Below are 17,639 nucleotides of genomic sequence, written 5' to 3'. Positions count from 1 at the left end.
GTATACAGCAGCTGAAAATGAGCAGCAGCTGGCACTGTGTGACCACCCTCCCTATATAAGTTCCTACAGAGTCTGATTTGAAAGGAGATGTATTAAATCTCAACCCTTTCCTTTGTGTAGTTCTCCATGTTCCATTCTGCGTATGGCAGTCATTAGGTAATTTATGCAATATTACCATGTGACTGAGAGAATGAAAATGTGAATTGATGGTTTGCAGACACTAATGACGATTTCCTCTGCAGAGTTAAAAATGTTTTGTGTTCTTGTGACATTTTGTTTATGTTGCTGAAGCCCAAACAAAACCAAATTAATTCTTCCTCTAAATCCCTTAGCATCATCCTAAATACTCTATTTTCCATAGTGGCCTGGGATGGAGAAGGAGGAGAGATTAATAGGTTCATCCAAAACTGCCCAGAATCATTTTTGCTGAACTAAGTTTAAAACCTGTGACTCTAGTTTCTCGTCTTCTCTGTCCCCAGCACTATGGTTACAAGTTGTTCTCACTAGCATTCTTCTGTCCTTATGTTCCAGGAATGGTGCCAGCCCTTTTTCCAGATGATGAAAAAGACACCATAATGAGTCAGATTGGAGATGAAGCTACTAAAGCTGGTGTGAATCCAGCTAAAGAGAGTGTCTGGCAATATTTTGTAAACAAATGTACAAGCAACCTTCATATTGTCCTGGGAATGTCCCCAGTTGGGGACAATCTGAGAATGTGGTGCAGAAATTTCCCAGGTATTAATTGTATACACTGGTTAGTCCCTTCCCTGTGAAACACAGGTTTGCAGGCAAGAGAAAATCTCCAGCAGGCACTCACACTTTATGGCAACTAAAGCTAAGAAGAGCAGGTTTCATGATTAGACACTTGGGTAATTTTTTTCCAGTTAATTACCACATATCAGTGTGTATTATTGATTAACATTTACCAGATCAGTTCATTTTCCAGCTGAATGGTTAGAAATCAATTAGTCATCTTCATTGACCTGGAAGTATACAGGCAGCCTATGTCTGCAGCCTCTCTTCTGTACTTACAGAGGAATGCATCGTATCAAATCATTATGAAACTAGGATGGTGGTAAGTGAAACATTTGTGTATCGAAAAGCAAAAGAAGAGCAGGATGAGAGGGACACCTGCTGAGAGAAAAACCACCTGAGCGAGGTGGACATTGCTGTATAACAGGTGGCTGAAAGAAGTCCTCAGAGACAGGAGCCCCATGAATGAGGGGTACTGGTGGGAATCCCAGCCCAGATATTAAAATATCTAGTTGCTGCTCTTGACTGTATCCTGCAGAATGTTACAGTCTAAAGAATAGTATGATAGTGTTAGCAGGACACAGATGCAAAGTTGACTGTTTACTATCAAAATAGAAGCATTGGCTTTGTGATAATTATTGTTCCTAAGTAGGAGTCAAATAAGACAGATCCTGCAAATTCTTTATGCAAATGAAGCACAGGACAATCTGGCAGATTAAAGTCTAGTTTTACAAAGGAATTGTTTCAGGTAACATTATGCTTTTATTTTAAGGTCTTGTCAACAATACTGGTATTGATTGGTTCTTGCCCTGGCCCCCCCAAGCCTTGTTTGCAGTTGCAAAATCATTTGTAGGTATGTGAAGTGTCAGTATTTTAACTCCTTAACACTTGGGCTAGCCTAAGAAATGTGTTCTTTACTTTAAAGTTATTGTAGGTCTCATTTTCCCATTGTCACTGCTATTGTAAGTCTACATGGGTAATGCAAAATCCTGGTCAAAAATGTTTTTGGATGCAATTTTCCTACTCAATTAGATTTTAAAAAATTGGTGAAATTCAGTCTCCCATCTCTGGAGACAATGTGACCTGGCTACCTGCTACCAGGAGGCCTGTGTTCTCTTCTGAACTCTGTCTTGGCCTTGCTTTTTGCTCCAGAAAGCAGACTTTTTTTTTTCTTTCTTTTTTTTTTTTTTTCGCCTGGCTTAAATGTATGTTAAAGAAGGAAGATGGTAATTGACATACTCTTAAAAAAAGTCTGATTTGTTTTTATTTTCTTGGCCCAATTTTAGGAAGTAACACACGTGTTCCAGCAGAGATTTCCAAGCCGGTGGTTGAGCACATGGTCATGGTACATGAATCGGTAGGGGATTTTAGCAAGAAGTTTCTGCAGAAATTGAGACGTAGCAACCATGTTACACCAAAGAATTACCTTGATTTTATCCATACTTATTCAAAATTGTTGGAGGAGAAAAATGAGTTCATTTCAGGTAAGGCTGTGTAGCCGTTTTCTCCTTTTTAATAAACAATTTAAATATTTAAAATAAAATAGTGTGAAATGTGGTGAAAATGGGTGAAAATCCCACATATTACCCACATTATGCAAAAATAATGTTATCTATACTATCTCAAATGCTGTGCTGACGTCAGTTTTTGACATTGGACCAATATCCTGGCCATATATGAGTGTTCATAATCTGTCTACTGGTATGTTTTTCCCAAAGTCTTTTGTGGATGAACCTGAGCCAGAGTTTCCAAACCAGACACTCCTCTGCTTGGGAAAGAGTGATTAGATTTAATACCAGCTCAGCCTAGCTCAGGGTTTCACATTCTTCCTCAAGCAGCAATTCTTACTCGTACTTCTGTGGGCACTGAAATATGTGAAAAGGATAAAACATCGACAGTGTAGTAGGAAAAATAAGTTGTGGTGCCTGGCCACTATGCGGCAGCTCAGGTGACATTAACACCATCTTGGTTGAGAGGTTTAGGAAACAAAAAATCTCTCACAGTGATTTTCCTTTCACAACTGAGGTTGCCCTGCTACGAAGTGCACCTATAAGTGTATTTACCGTCCATGACATTGTCTATTGCTGTGCAATAATGCCAATGAATCAGTAATATTTCTCTCTTTTTTTCCTCACTAGCACAATGTAAAAGGCTGGATGGGGGCTTAGATAAACTGAAAGAAGCTAGTATACAGCTGGTTGAGCTGAACAAGAAACTTGCAGAGCAAAGGATTGTGTTAGCAGAAAAGTCAGCTGCTTGTGAGGCTTTGTTACAAGAGATTTCGGCAAACACAGAAGTAGGTAGGTGGTTTACAAATACTGAAGAGTCCCACAGGCTAAGCAAGGCTTACATAGTCTGTGTTGGGTCAGAAGACACTCTAAGAGCTCAGACTGCTTCTGGAGATGACCCTCTTGTTCTGTCTGTGCTGATTTAGTATCTTGCTAGAAGAGTAGGTCCTGTATTGTACTCAGATTGCCATTGCTTTGCACACCTAACTACTGTGTCCTGCACTTGTCTTTCCTTACCAAGGTATAGGGTGTAATGTGGGAAAGAGAAATTAGCAAGAAAGGGACCTTGTCATTCAGAAAATTGCTTTTAGAGGAAAGACAGAGGGAAGCATAGGAGGAAAAGAGATTATGTATGCTTTGTGTGGAACACTAACAGTGTTCCTAGACTGATGATGGATGGAGCCCTGTAAACATTGGCAGGCTAGCAGTACAGGGTACTGAGTTGATGGTAATTTCTGATTTTCAGCCAAGAGCACATCTATATTTGTACATGTTCTGCACACAAATTTTGAATAATCCAGTTATGGTCCTGCTTTTACAATTCATAGCTGAGGAGAAGAAAAAACTGGCTGAAGAAAAAGCTGCGGAGATACAGGAACAGAATAGGATTATTGCTATGGAGAAGATGGCAGCTGAGACCGCTCTGGCTGAAGTCATGCCTGTTTTAGAAGCTGCCAAACTGGAGCTGCAGAAGCTTGACAAGTCTGATGTTACTGAGATCAGGTGATTCATTTGGATATACAGTAGCATAAACTCTTGGAAATTCACTGGGAGACCCTTGTTTGTAGGGTCTGAACTTTAGCTTCACCTTCCTCATATTCACAGTGTGTGGGTAAAGGTCAGGACATCAGTTGTCCAGGAGCAGACACAACAGAATCTCCTGACTCCTAGCCCAGGACGTCCCCTGAAGCCTGTTCTTCCTGTCCTTCATTTGATGTCTTCTCTGTAATTTCTACCCTGTGTCTAATGCACTGGAAACTGCTTTGCTTTCTGCTCGAGCAGTGGCTGTCCAAACCCCTTCATTCCTCCTCAGTTTTTGTTCTGCATGAGTAGGAACACATAACAGTTACTTTTCAGGGATGCTTTGGTAGCATCAAAGTATACTTCTCTGCTGAATTACTTCCTCCTTTGTTTTTATAATACACCTTGTATTTGGGGACACATATGAAAGTACATCCAGTCCTTGGCTCTCCCAGAAATAGTAACAGCTTTCTGTTCCCTGTCACGCTTGTTTATTTTCTTTTTTCTAGTAGATCTGTGGATTCATCCTGTACTGCTCCTCCCAAAGGACAGTTGCCCCACTGCCCTAGGGAAAAATACGGATCAGGGTTTTAGGCCTTCCACTGCTGAAATCCTTTAGTCTGTTATTGATCAAATTGCCCAAATACAACAATTGGTTTTGAGCTCATATCTAGTTATTTGTTTCTTGTCTGCGCTGGATTATGTTTTTCACTTTGCGTAGGATGTCTTATGTACTAGCTGTTGTTGTATTGTGATGGCAGTCTTAATGGCAAGCACGTTTGGCATCATGTGCTTTGTCTCCTCCATTATCTCCTTCACCTGTTTTCTAGATCGTTTGCAAAACCCCCCAAACAGGTGCAAGCTGTCTTGGAATGTGTTCTTATAATGAGAGGGTACAAAGAATTAGACTGGAAGACAGCCAAGGGAATGATGTCAGAGGCAAATTTCCTGCGATCCCTGATGGATATAAACTTTGATGGAATTTCTCAGAACCAAGTGAAATCTATCCGAGGTAAGTAACTGACCTGTGTACTTGGAATGAATGTAGTAACTTGTTAACGTGGTTAGCTGTGTCAGTGGCAATCCTTCTGGTGTTCTTTGGAAGGGTAGGATTCACTTTGTGCAAAGGGACACCCATGTCTGGGGTGCTACAGATGTTGTGCTGTTGGCATTACTGGATTTTTCAGAGTACAAACACCTTCTTCTCTGTGTTACATCCAGTTTGTGCCTTAGCTAGGGTCTCATACACTTTGGTTTAGAGCAGGCAAGATACAAACAGGACAGCTGAGCAGGCCCCCTGTTTGCTTTTAGATACTTAGAAAGTAGCATTACAACCTCAGCCGCGTGGTTACAATTAAGATGTGATATGTACACAGTGGAAGAAGATAAGCGATATGTAAAGCTTATTGGCCAAACTTTGCAGACACTCCCAAAGTTGTAATCCATAGCTCCATTAAGAGGTGAATTTGATTCTTTCAACAAAATGGCATCTCACTTCTGTGGAGAAAATAAACCATGATACTGAGATATGCTTAACAACTCCTGTATGCACTCCTTTTTTGGAGAAAGAACTTGAGAAATCACTAGCAGTATTTTTTTGGTATTGTTCTAGCCCAGTACCTTCATCTTAAGTTCAGAGTCTCTTTAATATTCTGACAAATGTTTCATATTTTCTGTCATATTATTGCTCAATATTGCTGGTATGGAAACCTTATTTCTTTGAGGATTTCTGCAGTATAATTAACTCACTTTCAATATTTTTGTTTTTGCCCATTTAGCTCTGTTAAAGAATCTTAATACTACTGCCACTGAAATGGAACTTGTTAGCAGAGCAGGCCTGGGAATGTTAAAGTTTGTTGAAGCAGTGATGAGCTACTGTGATGTAGTTAGAGAAGTCAAGCCGAAGAGAGAGAAGGTAGAGTGTATGGATTCAAACTCTGAGGAGGACGAAACATGATTGTAATTAGAAAAATAACACTCAGAAATTTCACAGACAGCCCCATTTAAGAACTCTGAAGTGCTTAAAAAGAGGTGTTTATAAATATTGCAGTAGGGGTGAGGAATGTGATATTCAGTGATAAACTGCTGTGTTTGTTGTGCTGAGATGCTGTGGTATGGGTTCCCATCCACTCCATTGCTTGAAGAAGGTGGAGGAATTTGGTCAGGTGGCATTTGGTAATCTAACATGGTTAGAAAAGCACAGTTTTTAACTGTCTACTAAAAGCATACTTCAAAATGAATGGCATTTGGACAGAGTAGAGCTCAGTAGTACACAATATCCATGCCCCTTGAGCACAGACCTTTCTATTAACTTTTTTTTTTTTTTTTTTTAAAAAAAAAAGACTGGAAACTTAGCTGTGTTACCAAAGGAAATCTAATGTCCAGAAGATGATGTCGGAAAATTTCTTCAAGAAAAGCTCTTTATATGCATCTAACTACTGATAAACTATATTCACTAAATGATGGGCCTCACAATTTTTGAGGTCATTGTTACTGAGCAGACAGACCTCCCTTTTTGTACAGGGTAATAGTCTTGCAGACCTACCAGGTGTTGGTAGGACTGCTTACATGCTTAATATACCTTATGTGTTGAAAGATCTAGTTTAGGAGATTTATCTGCTCTGTAACTGCAGTTTCAGACCACAATATATATATTTAGGATGGGGGGAGGTGGGTGAAAAACTGTGCCAGTTATTTTGACTTATACTGTTTATTACCAGGATGCTTTAAAATACATGAGATAGCCAAAAGAAATCTGAGAATTTAAGATTTCTCTCAAAAGCCTTTCTTTCCTCTGATACTCTTATATTTCCTTCTTAATGTAGGTGGCGAGGCTAGAACGGAATTATTACTTAAGTAAGCGGGAACTGGAAAAGATAAAGGCAGAACTAGCTACAATTCAGGAAGAGCTTAAAGCTTTGGGGGACAAATATCAAGAGGCAATAAAAGAAAAGCAACAGTTACAAGAAGAAGCAGAGATTATGCAGAGGAGATTAGAAGCTGCTGACAAACTCATCTTTGGCTTGAGATCTGAGAACGAGAGGTAAGTCTAGATTCAAAGAGGATTGTTCTTGACATCAGAGGGCCATGTGCCAGGAATAAAATATATCAAACGGAGACATTTTTGGAAATGCCTCTTCCCGTGATTTTTTTTTCTGTGAAGAGTTAATATCCATTCTAACTAATATTCATGAGACCTTGAAAAATAGTAACAACAATTTTTAATGCAGAAGAGAAAGGTGAACTAAGATTAAAAAGGAGAAGGTTCAGACCAACTCAGTGTCTGATGCCATCACAATAATGAGAGAAATACTGACTGTAAGTTTCAGGGCTGTCTCAAATTGCAGCTAAATTAGCAGCAGTTAATGCACATAATCCCCATCCCCCTGGTACAAACTCACTCAGGATTCCCTTATTTTTCTATCAGGTGGGCAAAAGAATTAGAGGACTACAAAACACGAAAGTTGAAGTTGCTTGGAGACTGTCTGCTCTGTGCTGCCTTTCTGAGCTACGAAGGAGCATTCAACTGGGAGTTTCGTAATGAAATGATTTATCAAGTGTGGCAAGAAGATGTCCTTTCACGAGAGATCCCTCTCAGTCAACCATTTAGGCTAGAAAGCCTTCTGACTGATGAAGTGGAGGTTAGCAGGTACGTCCAGTAAAGAAGTCCAATGACTACTGTATGTGAAATCATAAAGTAAGGGAGTCTGGATCTGAATCTGTAGCATAGAATTGGCATTGTGGATGGAAGTGCACAGCCATTCTAGGGAAGAGAGCATTTTACTTTCATGCCTCAAACATGGCAAGGAAGGAGACTTTTTTTTTTTCCTGGTTAGCAGAGGCTATTTGCTATAACAGACCATTGTTCTCTATGTTCCAAGGACATTCACTGAACCTGCACACATATAATACCTTTTCATATTTTTTTTTTGTGAGTTACCTATAATATGTGTTCAACTCAAGGCCTAATAGGAGTCTTTTCATTGAATTCAGTGAATTTGGAAATAAATGCATGCCCAGGTAACCCATATTTCAACTGCTGTAAGACTCTTCAGCAAATACAACAGTTGGTGTTTTGAGTGGTGTAGTTACAAATGACTCAGACAATGAGTCAGTTCGAGTTTTGACGCTGCTCTTGCAATCCCATACATCATATGTTTGCTTGTGTTTCTAATACGATGCTCAATGGATTGCATAATTTTACTGACTACTGAAATGTCCTGCTCTCCACTCAAATTTTCATTCCAGCTTAGTCTTTGATCCATTGCCTTCCCAGGTGGGTTTCCCAAGGATTGCCTCCAGATGAGCTCTCCGTCCAGAATGGCATCCTGACAACATATGCAAGCCGCTTCCCACTCTGTATTGACCCACAACAACAGGCGTTAAATTGGATTAAGAAGAAGGAAGAAAAAAATAACCTGAGGGTAAAGATAAACATTTCACCTCTTTACTTGTTGTTTTAAAAGCTTCATCAGTACTTGTTACCTTGAATGGGGAACAATTATGCAGTTATATACAGACAAATGTGGTGACTACTGTGTCTCTGAAATGGATAGGGAGTTATCCCTGTTCACATGACCGTCAAGTCCTTGGGACTGATGATTTTTTTGGGATCTTGGACAGCCTCAGTACGAGAAAAATAATACAACCAAGAGGCTGGTGTTGCTTGTGTTCTATCTCAGCTCCAGGATGGAGTTTTCATGTAGGACAATAACACAGTCAGAGGCATAGTTGGAAGAATAATTCTCCAAATGGAAGTCACTCTCAACTGATCAGAAAAAAGAGCATTTTTACTGTTCTGTACCAGTGTAGTTTATATCATTTATAAGAGTAAAGGCAAAGAGCAACATAGAGCAATCTTCATTAGTGCTGGCAGCTATTGTAAAAATAACGGTGTTCAGAAAATTGAATCAGTCCTGTTTGCATATCTTCCCATTATTCTCTTGCAGATGGCTTCCTTTAATGACCCAGATTTCCTTAAACAGCTAGAACTTGCCATAAAGTACGGAAATCCTTTCTTGCTGCATGGTGTTGATGAATACATTGATCCTATGATAGACAATGTCTTAGAGAAGAATATCAAAGTTGCACAGGGGCGAACATTCATTGTCCTGGGTGACAAAGAGGTTGACTATGACAGTAATTTTAGATTGTACCTGAACACCAAATTAGCAAACCCAAAGTATACTCCCTCTGTGTTTGGCAAAGCTATGGTTATCAATTATACAGGTAAGCAATAGTGTGTGTTTAGTAACAAAGTAGTGATTATGCTGTAGTGCAAGTTTAGGGCCTGTGTGGTTATCTGAAACGACAACAAAACTCTGAAATTTCATGGTCTCCCTTATACTTATCATCTGACTTAATATAGAATTCTTCTCACTTCTCTCTCTTAATTTGAAACGTAGCTAAACATCTGTTCTTAGATCTGCCAGGTTAGGATGCATTGGTAGAATCAATATATACAATTACTAACCAGATCACTCCGTTGTATTGCTGTAGTTTTATGAGATGATTAAGATGAACTGTCTAAAGGCTGTCCTTATTTAAAAAAACAACAACAAAAAAAACAACCAAAAACGAACAAAAAAAAACCTGTGTGCGCTGCGTTCTATCTGTAGTTACACTAAAAGGCCTAGAGGATCAGTTGCTCAGTGTCATTACGGGTTTTGAAAGAAGGGAATTGGAAGAACAGAGGGAACATCTCATCCAGGAGACAAGTGACAACAGAAACTTGCTGAAAGATCTGGAAGACTCTCTCCTTCGGGAGCTGACATCTTCTACAGGAAACATGTTGGACAACTTAGACTTGGTGCAAACCCTGGAAGAGACGAAATCCAAAGCTACTGAGGTACCAGCTCTGTTTTTTTTGGGAAGGATATCCGTTTATAGAACTTCTTTCATTTTCATTGTGCTTCATCTTCTTTCATCCTTGAAGCTAGGAACTAGTTTGAAAGCAATGAAGAAATCTTATGAGTTTGTTGCATCTTTCAGTATTGGGCAGTATTTTTTTGCATCAGAGAAACAAATCCTACCTTCAGGAAAGTCCTTATAAGGACCAAAGTAATGGTTCTTTATAGTTCTAAATCAAAGGGTTTGTGATGTATTTCTTTCAGCTCTGAAACAATCTTCATGTTGGATTGTATCAGATCTGAAATGAAAAATGAAGATATTTGTTATTCAGAGAGGATGTCGAATCTCTGTCCTTGGAGGTTTGCACCGCTAGATCAGGTCAGCTGGGCAAAACCACAGCTGACCTGATCTAGTGGTGGTGATAGTCCAGTACTGTGCAGAAAGTTGGACTAAACATCCCCAGAGGGTTTGTCCCACACTATTTCCATGATTCTGTGTTAATCTTTGCCTTTACTTTCCATAAAAATACAAGGTGGGACTCGTTTATTCTAACCTTTGATTTTTACAGTTCACACTTCTTCTTTAGGGTTACTTGCCCAGATTCCCTATATAGTCAACAGAGAGAGGCAGGCACTGGTAGGGCATGATTCTTTTTACTTAGTTCATATGGCTCCAGTTGGATGGGGACTGTGCCTCAGCAGTGTCTTTTTTAATCCTCAGACTATAAGGGGACATGTAAGATAACTAGCCCTTATTTCTCCACAGAGTCCTGTTTGCCTTACTCTAAGAGAAATTTTGCTACAGTATTTAAAAATCTTTAAATCTATGATTTAAAGATGACTTGCATTTTTACATAAATATAGTCTTTTTAAAAGTAAGTTAATATATGGATGTTACTAGTCTTTAGTATCTTGCCTCCTGGTGTTCATATGGTTTTAATGCATGCCATTACATGCAATATTTTTAGGTGCTAAATGTTCACCATTATTATTTCAACATGGCTTAGCCACAGAATAGCTTTGCTTATTGTGACATGTTATATACATTATGGACCCGTGTGTTAATTACATGTGCATAATATCTATATATGGCTAGGTGATCGAAAAACTTAATCTGGCTGCGACAACAGCAGTGGATATTGATCGGCTTCGAGATGGCTACAGACCAGCTGCCAGGAGGGGAGCCATTTTATTCTCCGTTTTGTCTGAAATGTCAGTTGTCAACATCATGTATCAGTACTCCCTGGTCTCCTTCTTAGATGTTTTTGGACTCTCTCTTCGGAAATCCATGCCCAGTCCTATTCTTCTGAAGAGGTTAGAAAACATCATGGATGCATTGACTTTTAACACCTATAACTATGGCTGCACAGGTTAGTGCAATTTAGTGATGCTGTGGTGTTCAAATGCTTGTTAAAACCATGCTTGCAGTTGGTTTACATTAGAGGCAAATTACCAAACACAAACAAATTCACTACTGTTCAGATCTCAGCATTGTTCCTGGTTTACTCTTGCTACTTCTATTTGTGTTTGAAGAAACTATGCATGTTACAAATATAACCTAAAAAAATGCTTTAATTAATGGATTTACAAATGGCAAATTGCTGTTATGGATCTCGCATTCCCGGATATTTCTCACAGATGCCATTTTGATTCCAAACATGTAGCTGGTCCATACTTCTGTAAGCCTGACCCAAAGCCCTATCTTTGATCACCCAGATCTTTGTGGGGTGACCAGAGGCAGGATGTAGATTTAAAGATTGCTCCCGTTCCACGTTTTAGCACCATATTTTTGAAAATATTCTCCTTTTAATGTAGGCTTGTTTGAGAAGCACAAGTTATTATTCTCCTTTAATATGACTATCAAGATAGAGCAAGCTGATGACAGAGTTCCACAAGAAGAACTTGACTTCTTTTTAAAAGGTAACATGAATATTTATATGTATAAATGTAGAGCTATATGTGGTGATAGCTAGGAGATCTTTCAAAGGTAGATTTTGTCTAGATATGATTTGCTGTGAGAGCTAGCACCTGAAGTCAGCTGAAATATGTTGGTTTACACGAATTGTGGATTTTTACTTTTTTTTAAATTTGTTAAACACTGAAGAGACTAATCTGTTTTCACTTACAGTTGTTGACAAATCTTGTATTAGCCATGGACAATTAGAATGTTACCTGAGAAAATAATGTCTTGTTCTAACTTTTTATGAATAATTTTAGAAATGTTAGAGAAGATACAACTTTGGCTTTTGCAAGCACTTGTGAAATGGCATATTTACTTTAGCAGACCGGTTTAATCTCATAGTGCTTCCAGAGACAAATTTCCAAATGGTTCCTCTGTGCAGTGGGACTATATGTGTGGTCATGTATTGGAGAATTTATGCCATGGACAGTCACTCTGGTTTCTGAATGTGACTAGGCAATATTTCCCTGGAGAAGAGTACACGAAAGAAACCGTTCACTTGGCTTCCAGATCAAGGCTGGGAAGACCTAATTCGCTTGTCTGAACTATTTCCTGAGCAATTTGAATCTCTTCCAGACGATGTGGAAAAAAATCCAGATGTATGGAAAAATGTACGTGCTTTTCTGCAATCCTGTTCTCTCTCCTTGTTTTTCTTCTGGAATTAAATGTTCAAGTATGATGCAATGTGCCATAGGACTCTGTAGGAGGCATGTCACCACTGGCTTTTTCTGTCAAGGCCTTCCTTTTCTTCTTGAACTCAGTGATTGGCTTATTTCCAGAAGAATTAGGGCTCTTATTTAAATGACAACCCCCCCAAAATTGTCTCTGATATATTGCACATATTTTATTTTCCAGTCAAATGCCTTAGATGAGTTCTTTGTGCCATTCGAGTCAGTGGAATTTTTGCTGTCAGATTTCAACAGTCAATATTTCGCTGTTGTTTTTGTACTGCTAAATTGTACTTTGATCTTCTTGTGGCAATGAGTTTTATAGGCTAGTTACAAACAAAGGCTTTCCTTTGTTCTGCCTTCAGTTTCATTCCATGTCTTCTTGCTTTATAAGAAGTCTTTCTGTAGGCAATCTGTTAATACTGTTTGTTGCTGTTTTCTATATCTTAAGAGAATTACTTGTCATAAAATTAAAGTACAGATATGTTTCTGGACTTGAATGCTTCATGTTGAAAAAAGTGTAAAATCTTTCAATATTTCTTTGCAGCTGGTTGAATTTCTTCGTTCTCCTTGAGTCTCTTAGCCCTTACTCAATCAAATAGCTTTGCTCTGCTTTTCCTAGTAATTTCATTGATAGATCCATTTGATCTGTCTGCATTGTCTCCCACCTTTTCTTGCCAGTGGTATGACACAGATGCTCTGGAGCAGATGCCATTCCCCATGCAGTACCAAAACAGTCTCTCAGACTTTCAGAAACTCCTACTTTTGCGGTGTTTCCGAGTGGACCGGGTATATCGGGCAGTAACAAACTATGTTACTCTGACAATGAGTGAGAGGTAAGTCACCCTCGTTTTAAATCAGAATACTACTGTTCAGGTATTTCACACAGAACTGGAGTTGTAATCAATTATGTAACTGGTTTGTATACTTTGTCTAAACAGTAGAGCATGTTTTGTCTCTGTTCCATTTCTATGTAGTCTGCTATGAATGTTGATGTCTGTTTAAGAGTCATCTTTTACACATGATGGCTACTTTTTTGTAGAGCAGCTTATTGTGCTTCTTTTCCTACCAGGTATGTGCAGCCCCCTGTGATCAGCTTTGAAGCTATCTTTGAGCAGAGCAGTCCCTACTCACCAGTTGTTTTTATCTTAAGTCCTGGCTCTGATCCCATTAGTGACCTCATGAAACTGGCTGAGAGGACAGGCTTCGGAGGGGACAGACTGAAATTTCTAGCCATGGGACAAGGCCAGGAAAAGGTAAGTTCAGTGGGAGGTTGGGACATTCTGTGGGCGGTGAGTTAGTGTGAGAATGGCATATCATGCTGTTATTGTCACGGGCCTGTCCAAATTTCCTTTCCAAAGGCCTGCTCCATTTAAAATGGAGTTTCTTTGCGCTTCAGACATAGCGTACAATATGCCAGCCTGGGAATAATGCTTTCCTGTAATGTGTGAGAGAGCATTTGGCTGTTAGGCTGATTTTATGGGTTTGGTTAGGCTACGTTCAGAATGAGGTTTTCATGTTAGAAAATAGTTGAGCTGAAGACATTGCTCTGCAGCCTTTCAAAGGTTAATCGGTGACCCGGTCTCTGTGTAAGGACATGAGTTGATTGGAAAACAGTGTCCATAAACAGGATCCTGCTGCTCTTTCTGTCTTTCTTGTAGCTTTCTTTTTTGGTTGTGGTCACAGCTTAGCAGCTGACTGAATTTGCTGTATTTTTGTTCAGTGGGAGAGTTCCAATTAGCTTCGCTTAGACACCACTTCCTAGGCTCTGATCGCCTGCTAGCAGGAAGAAATCTGTTGCGCTAACCCATTAGAGCCGGTTTGCTTGCAGGATAAAGGGAGAGTTACTAACAGACGGTTCTTTCTTTCTCTCTCTTAAGATTGCTCTGCAGATGCTGGAGAACGTGGCAGTTAGTGGAGAGTGGCTGATGTTGCAGAACTGTCACCTTTTGGTGAGGTGGCTTGTCACTCTGGAAAAGGCCCTGGAGAAAATTACAAAACCTCACCCAGACTTTCGCCTCTGGCTGACTACTGACCCTACCGAGGGCTTCCCAGTTGGAATACTGCAGAAGTCATTAAAGGTACCGTGCAGTGGGGAAACCACAGTCAGGAAAGCATGGCCTGCTTATTCAGCAAAACAGAGGGGCTTTGGGAGGAGCATGACCTGAATGTAGGATGTTGACTTGGGCTATATGGCTTTTTGGCTTCATAAGCCAAATACATTTTTCATCAACCTGTTTATCTTCTGGTGATTTTTTTTTTCCTTTGGGTGAAAGCTGTTCAGCATTTTTTTCCTGAAGCAGTTATTTCAGAGTAGAGGTTTGTGAGTAAACCTGGAGATGTGACAAATGCTCTTCAGACTGAAATGCTGCCACAAGTATATCCAGAGTCAGAAATAATCCTGTCAGTCCCAGATGCTGAAGTACAGAACTGAGGTCTGCGCCTAGCCTGGCAATAGTACCAGCGGAGCAGACACTGTAATAGTATAATGGTTTCCAGCTGCTAGTTCACAAGCAAGCTGAGCTGATTATTTTGAAGGCGCAAGCCATGATGCTGTCCTAATGTTCTTTTCTGTGGCTGCTTTACTTGTGTTGTGGTGAACCACTCCTGTAAACATAACAACTGTATTTCACAGATTTGAAGGCAGTGGTATAACAGATCCACCCAATATGTGCTCTACTGTATCAATGACAGCTCTAGAGTATTCATCTCCAGTAGTGCCTAATTCTGCAGCGGGGAGAAGTGAGCATGAACGTATCTTTGATTTATGACTGCAGATACGCACTTCGTAGGTCTAGCCATGCGCGGTGAGATCAAAGGTTTTATAGCACTTTGAAAATGTTGCCAGGAAGCTGGCTCTGCCTTCATTTGATCACCAGTAAAGACATGTTAGAGACTGTTATGACATTTTACTGTCATGACATGTAGGACACAGCAAAATGTGTAAAGTACTGATAATATTTCAGTAAATTTGATCTTCAAGTATGATAAAATATTAATGTCTTTCCAGTAACATGGCTATTTCTAAAATAATATCAATTTTCTCTTTACATATGTATGTTTACCTTGATGTACTTAAAAGGTCAGTTTCATGTCTTTATATAAGAAAAAATCCCATGTTGATATGAATTCAGGAAGCTGATCGATTTTTTTTTCAAGTTTGCATTGTGTAACTTACTTAGAGAATGTGATACATTCGCTGTTTATTTTCCTGAGGCAATTCAGTAATTGATTATTGTCATTGTATTTTTATATTATTTATTTATTTATAATATTTATTATTATATATATAATATATATTATATTATATATTTATATATATTACTTATTATAAACATTTAATTATTTATTATATATATATATATATATAAAAATATATATAAATATATATATAATTGATTATAATTATAAGTCCCTGATTATTTTCATAGGTTGTAACAGAACCACCTAATGGTCTGAAGCCAAATATGCAAGCCACCTACTTCAAAATTCCCCAAGAAGCCTTAGAGCAATGCCCACATCCTGCCTTTAAATCCTTAGTCTATGTCTTGGCCTTTTTCCATGCTGTGGTTCAGGAGAGAAGGAAGTTTGGGAAGGTTGGCTGGAACGTTCCCTATGACTTTAATGAATCTGATTTCCAGGTAAGAAAATAGTGACGATAGCTCTTATATTCTTGACTTGTTCAAATTATTTTTGAAAACATGATATATCCAGATTTAATCGTTTTTCACAGTAACATTTTGCCTCTCCCTTTTCCCTTTTTTTTTTTTCTTTTCTGCTGCTGTGGGCTCACGTAGACTCATGATCTTCTATGATGTCAATTTTGGCCACTAAAAATCAGATTCCCCAGTCCTTCATGATTATATTGCCTCCGTTGTGGGCTTCCTTTCTTAACAAGATGTACATTTAACTTTCTAATTCTTTGAGGAAGAAACTATTGTTAGCTTTCAAACAAGAACTATGTGAAGTAAAATCTATGGACATGTATAGATGATTTATGAATCTTCTTATCTCACACATTTAAAAAACTTTATTAGGTCTGCATGGAAATTCTTAACACATACTTGACGAAAGCTTTCCAGCAAAATGATGATAAAATCCCCTGGACCAGTCTCAAGTATCTTATTGGTGAGGTGAGTGCCTACAATGTCACTAAGGAACATGGATGGTTAAAGAATCCTGACAAATGAAGCTTCCTTTCTGTATGAGCTGCATCATAAAGTAAAGCTGGTTGAGAATCTCTCCTGGGCAGTTGTCTCACTGCCTGAATGAAACAGGGCCATTGTGTTTAACTGCACAACAGGGGAGTTATGGGGCTTAATTAATTTGGAGTGAAAGAGCCCTTGGGATCCTCTGATGAAAGGTACCGGACGGCACAGTGTTACAGTATTAGTAGTAAAGTGGAGTACTGCTGATGTGAGCTGTATGAAAGGGTATTTCTAAAGCTCTTGCAGTGCTGTATGTGGTATGCGCTGTGTAGCAGCTGGCCAGTTCAAAGTCAGGACATCTTACAAGATGGTGTTATTTTGCAGCATTTAATCACAACTGAGATGTTACCTAAGGGAGTTCCTGTTGCACACAGATCACCAAGACTGGCTATTAGAAGTGGGCCAGAGCAGTTACCATACTGAGTCAAACGCTTCATGTGTTCCCCTTGAGAGGGAGCTAGAGAAGCCTTGAAGGGAAACAGCATTAGTCATCCAGTCACTGCAGCAGCAAGTGCTTTGGACCGTTCAGTGATTTCATTTTTTAAACTGTATTTGCTGCCCCAAAAGCCAGTGGTATAACATTAGTATTATTATTTCTAGGTCATGTATGGTGGACGTGCAATTGATAGCTTTGATCGTCGCATTCTGACCGTCTATATGGATGAGTACCTTGGTGATTTCATATTCGACACATTCCAAACCTTTCATTTCTATAAAAATGATGAGGTTGCGTATAAGATTCCACGAGGGACTGTAAAAGATGACTTTGTTGGTAAGCAATGCTTTTCCTGGCACATAAGTTAGCATTAAAAATAAATAAATCTACTTACAGTATTCCTGCTCTCCCCATGGCCAGTGGTGGACATGAGAAATTGAAAGTAACTTCAGGCGTAGTATTTGTACATATTGCGAAGTTATAATCCACAGCTGATAATGCTTTTGCCTTATATGAGCAGGCCCTCTTAACATGTGAGCTTACCAGCCAGCTCTTCACAGTTCTTAAAAACTCCAACAAAGCCCTCCCCAGGTAAACAGCATGTTTGAAATGTGGTACCTTTCCATGGTGGGGTGGGTGTGGCTGTCTGTCTCTATTTCATGCTCTAAAATGTTTATTCAGTCCTTGCAGTGTTTCAAAACCAGCTATAGCATTTGATTTTTTTCAATCATAACAA

The 17,639-nt window shown here is 39.2% G+C and overlaps 1 protein-coding gene across 3 annotated transcripts in view; it reads left to right on the top strand.

Annotated features, from left to right (window-relative positions):
- Window positions 1-17,639, top strand: part of DNAH10 (dynein axonemal heavy chain 10) — a 59,576-nt gene that overhangs the window by 36,632 nt on the left and 5,305 nt on the right. For 2 of the 3 annotated variants that reach the window (XM_040576861.1, XM_040576863.1), the window contains exons 52-72: window positions 532-735; window positions 1,526-1,606; window positions 2,040-2,237; window positions 2,892-3,053; window positions 3,590-3,764; window positions 4,613-4,794; window positions 5,561-5,697; window positions 6,608-6,825; window positions 7,210-7,431; window positions 8,059-8,206; window positions 8,732-9,011; window positions 9,401-9,630; window positions 10,728-11,001; window positions 11,447-11,551; window positions 12,048-12,202; window positions 12,941-13,095; window positions 13,332-13,515; window positions 14,140-14,340; window positions 15,691-15,900; window positions 16,297-16,392; window positions 17,068-17,239. In XM_040576861.1, coding sequence (XP_040432795.1) covers window positions 532-735; window positions 1,526-1,606; window positions 2,040-2,237; window positions 2,892-3,053; window positions 3,590-3,764; window positions 4,613-4,794; window positions 5,561-5,697; window positions 6,608-6,825; window positions 7,210-7,431; window positions 8,059-8,206; window positions 8,732-9,011; window positions 9,401-9,630; window positions 10,728-11,001; window positions 11,447-11,551; window positions 12,048-12,202; window positions 12,941-13,095; window positions 13,332-13,515; window positions 14,140-14,340; window positions 15,691-15,900; window positions 16,297-16,392; window positions 17,068-17,239 — 3,789 coding nt within the window. The remainder of the gene's footprint in view (window positions 1-531; window positions 736-1,525; window positions 1,607-2,039; window positions 2,238-2,891; window positions 3,054-3,589; window positions 3,765-4,612; window positions 4,795-5,560; window positions 5,698-6,607; window positions 6,826-7,209; window positions 7,432-8,058; window positions 8,207-8,731; window positions 9,012-9,400; window positions 9,631-10,727; window positions 11,002-11,446; window positions 11,552-12,047; window positions 12,203-12,940; window positions 13,096-13,331; window positions 13,516-14,139; window positions 14,341-15,690; window positions 15,901-16,296; window positions 16,393-17,067; window positions 17,240-17,639) is intronic. The other variant, XM_040576862.1, reaches the window with a different exon arrangement.

This window comes from Cygnus olor, chromosome 17 (assembly GCF_009769625.2).
Source record: "Cygnus olor isolate bCygOlo1 chromosome 17, bCygOlo1.pri.v2, whole genome shotgun sequence".
Lineage (NCBI taxonomy): Eukaryota > Metazoa > Chordata > Aves > Anseriformes > Anatidae > Cygnus > Cygnus olor.
The sequence above is the reverse complement of the archived record's forward strand: the minus strand, read 5'-3'. Positions and strand labels throughout refer to the sequence as shown.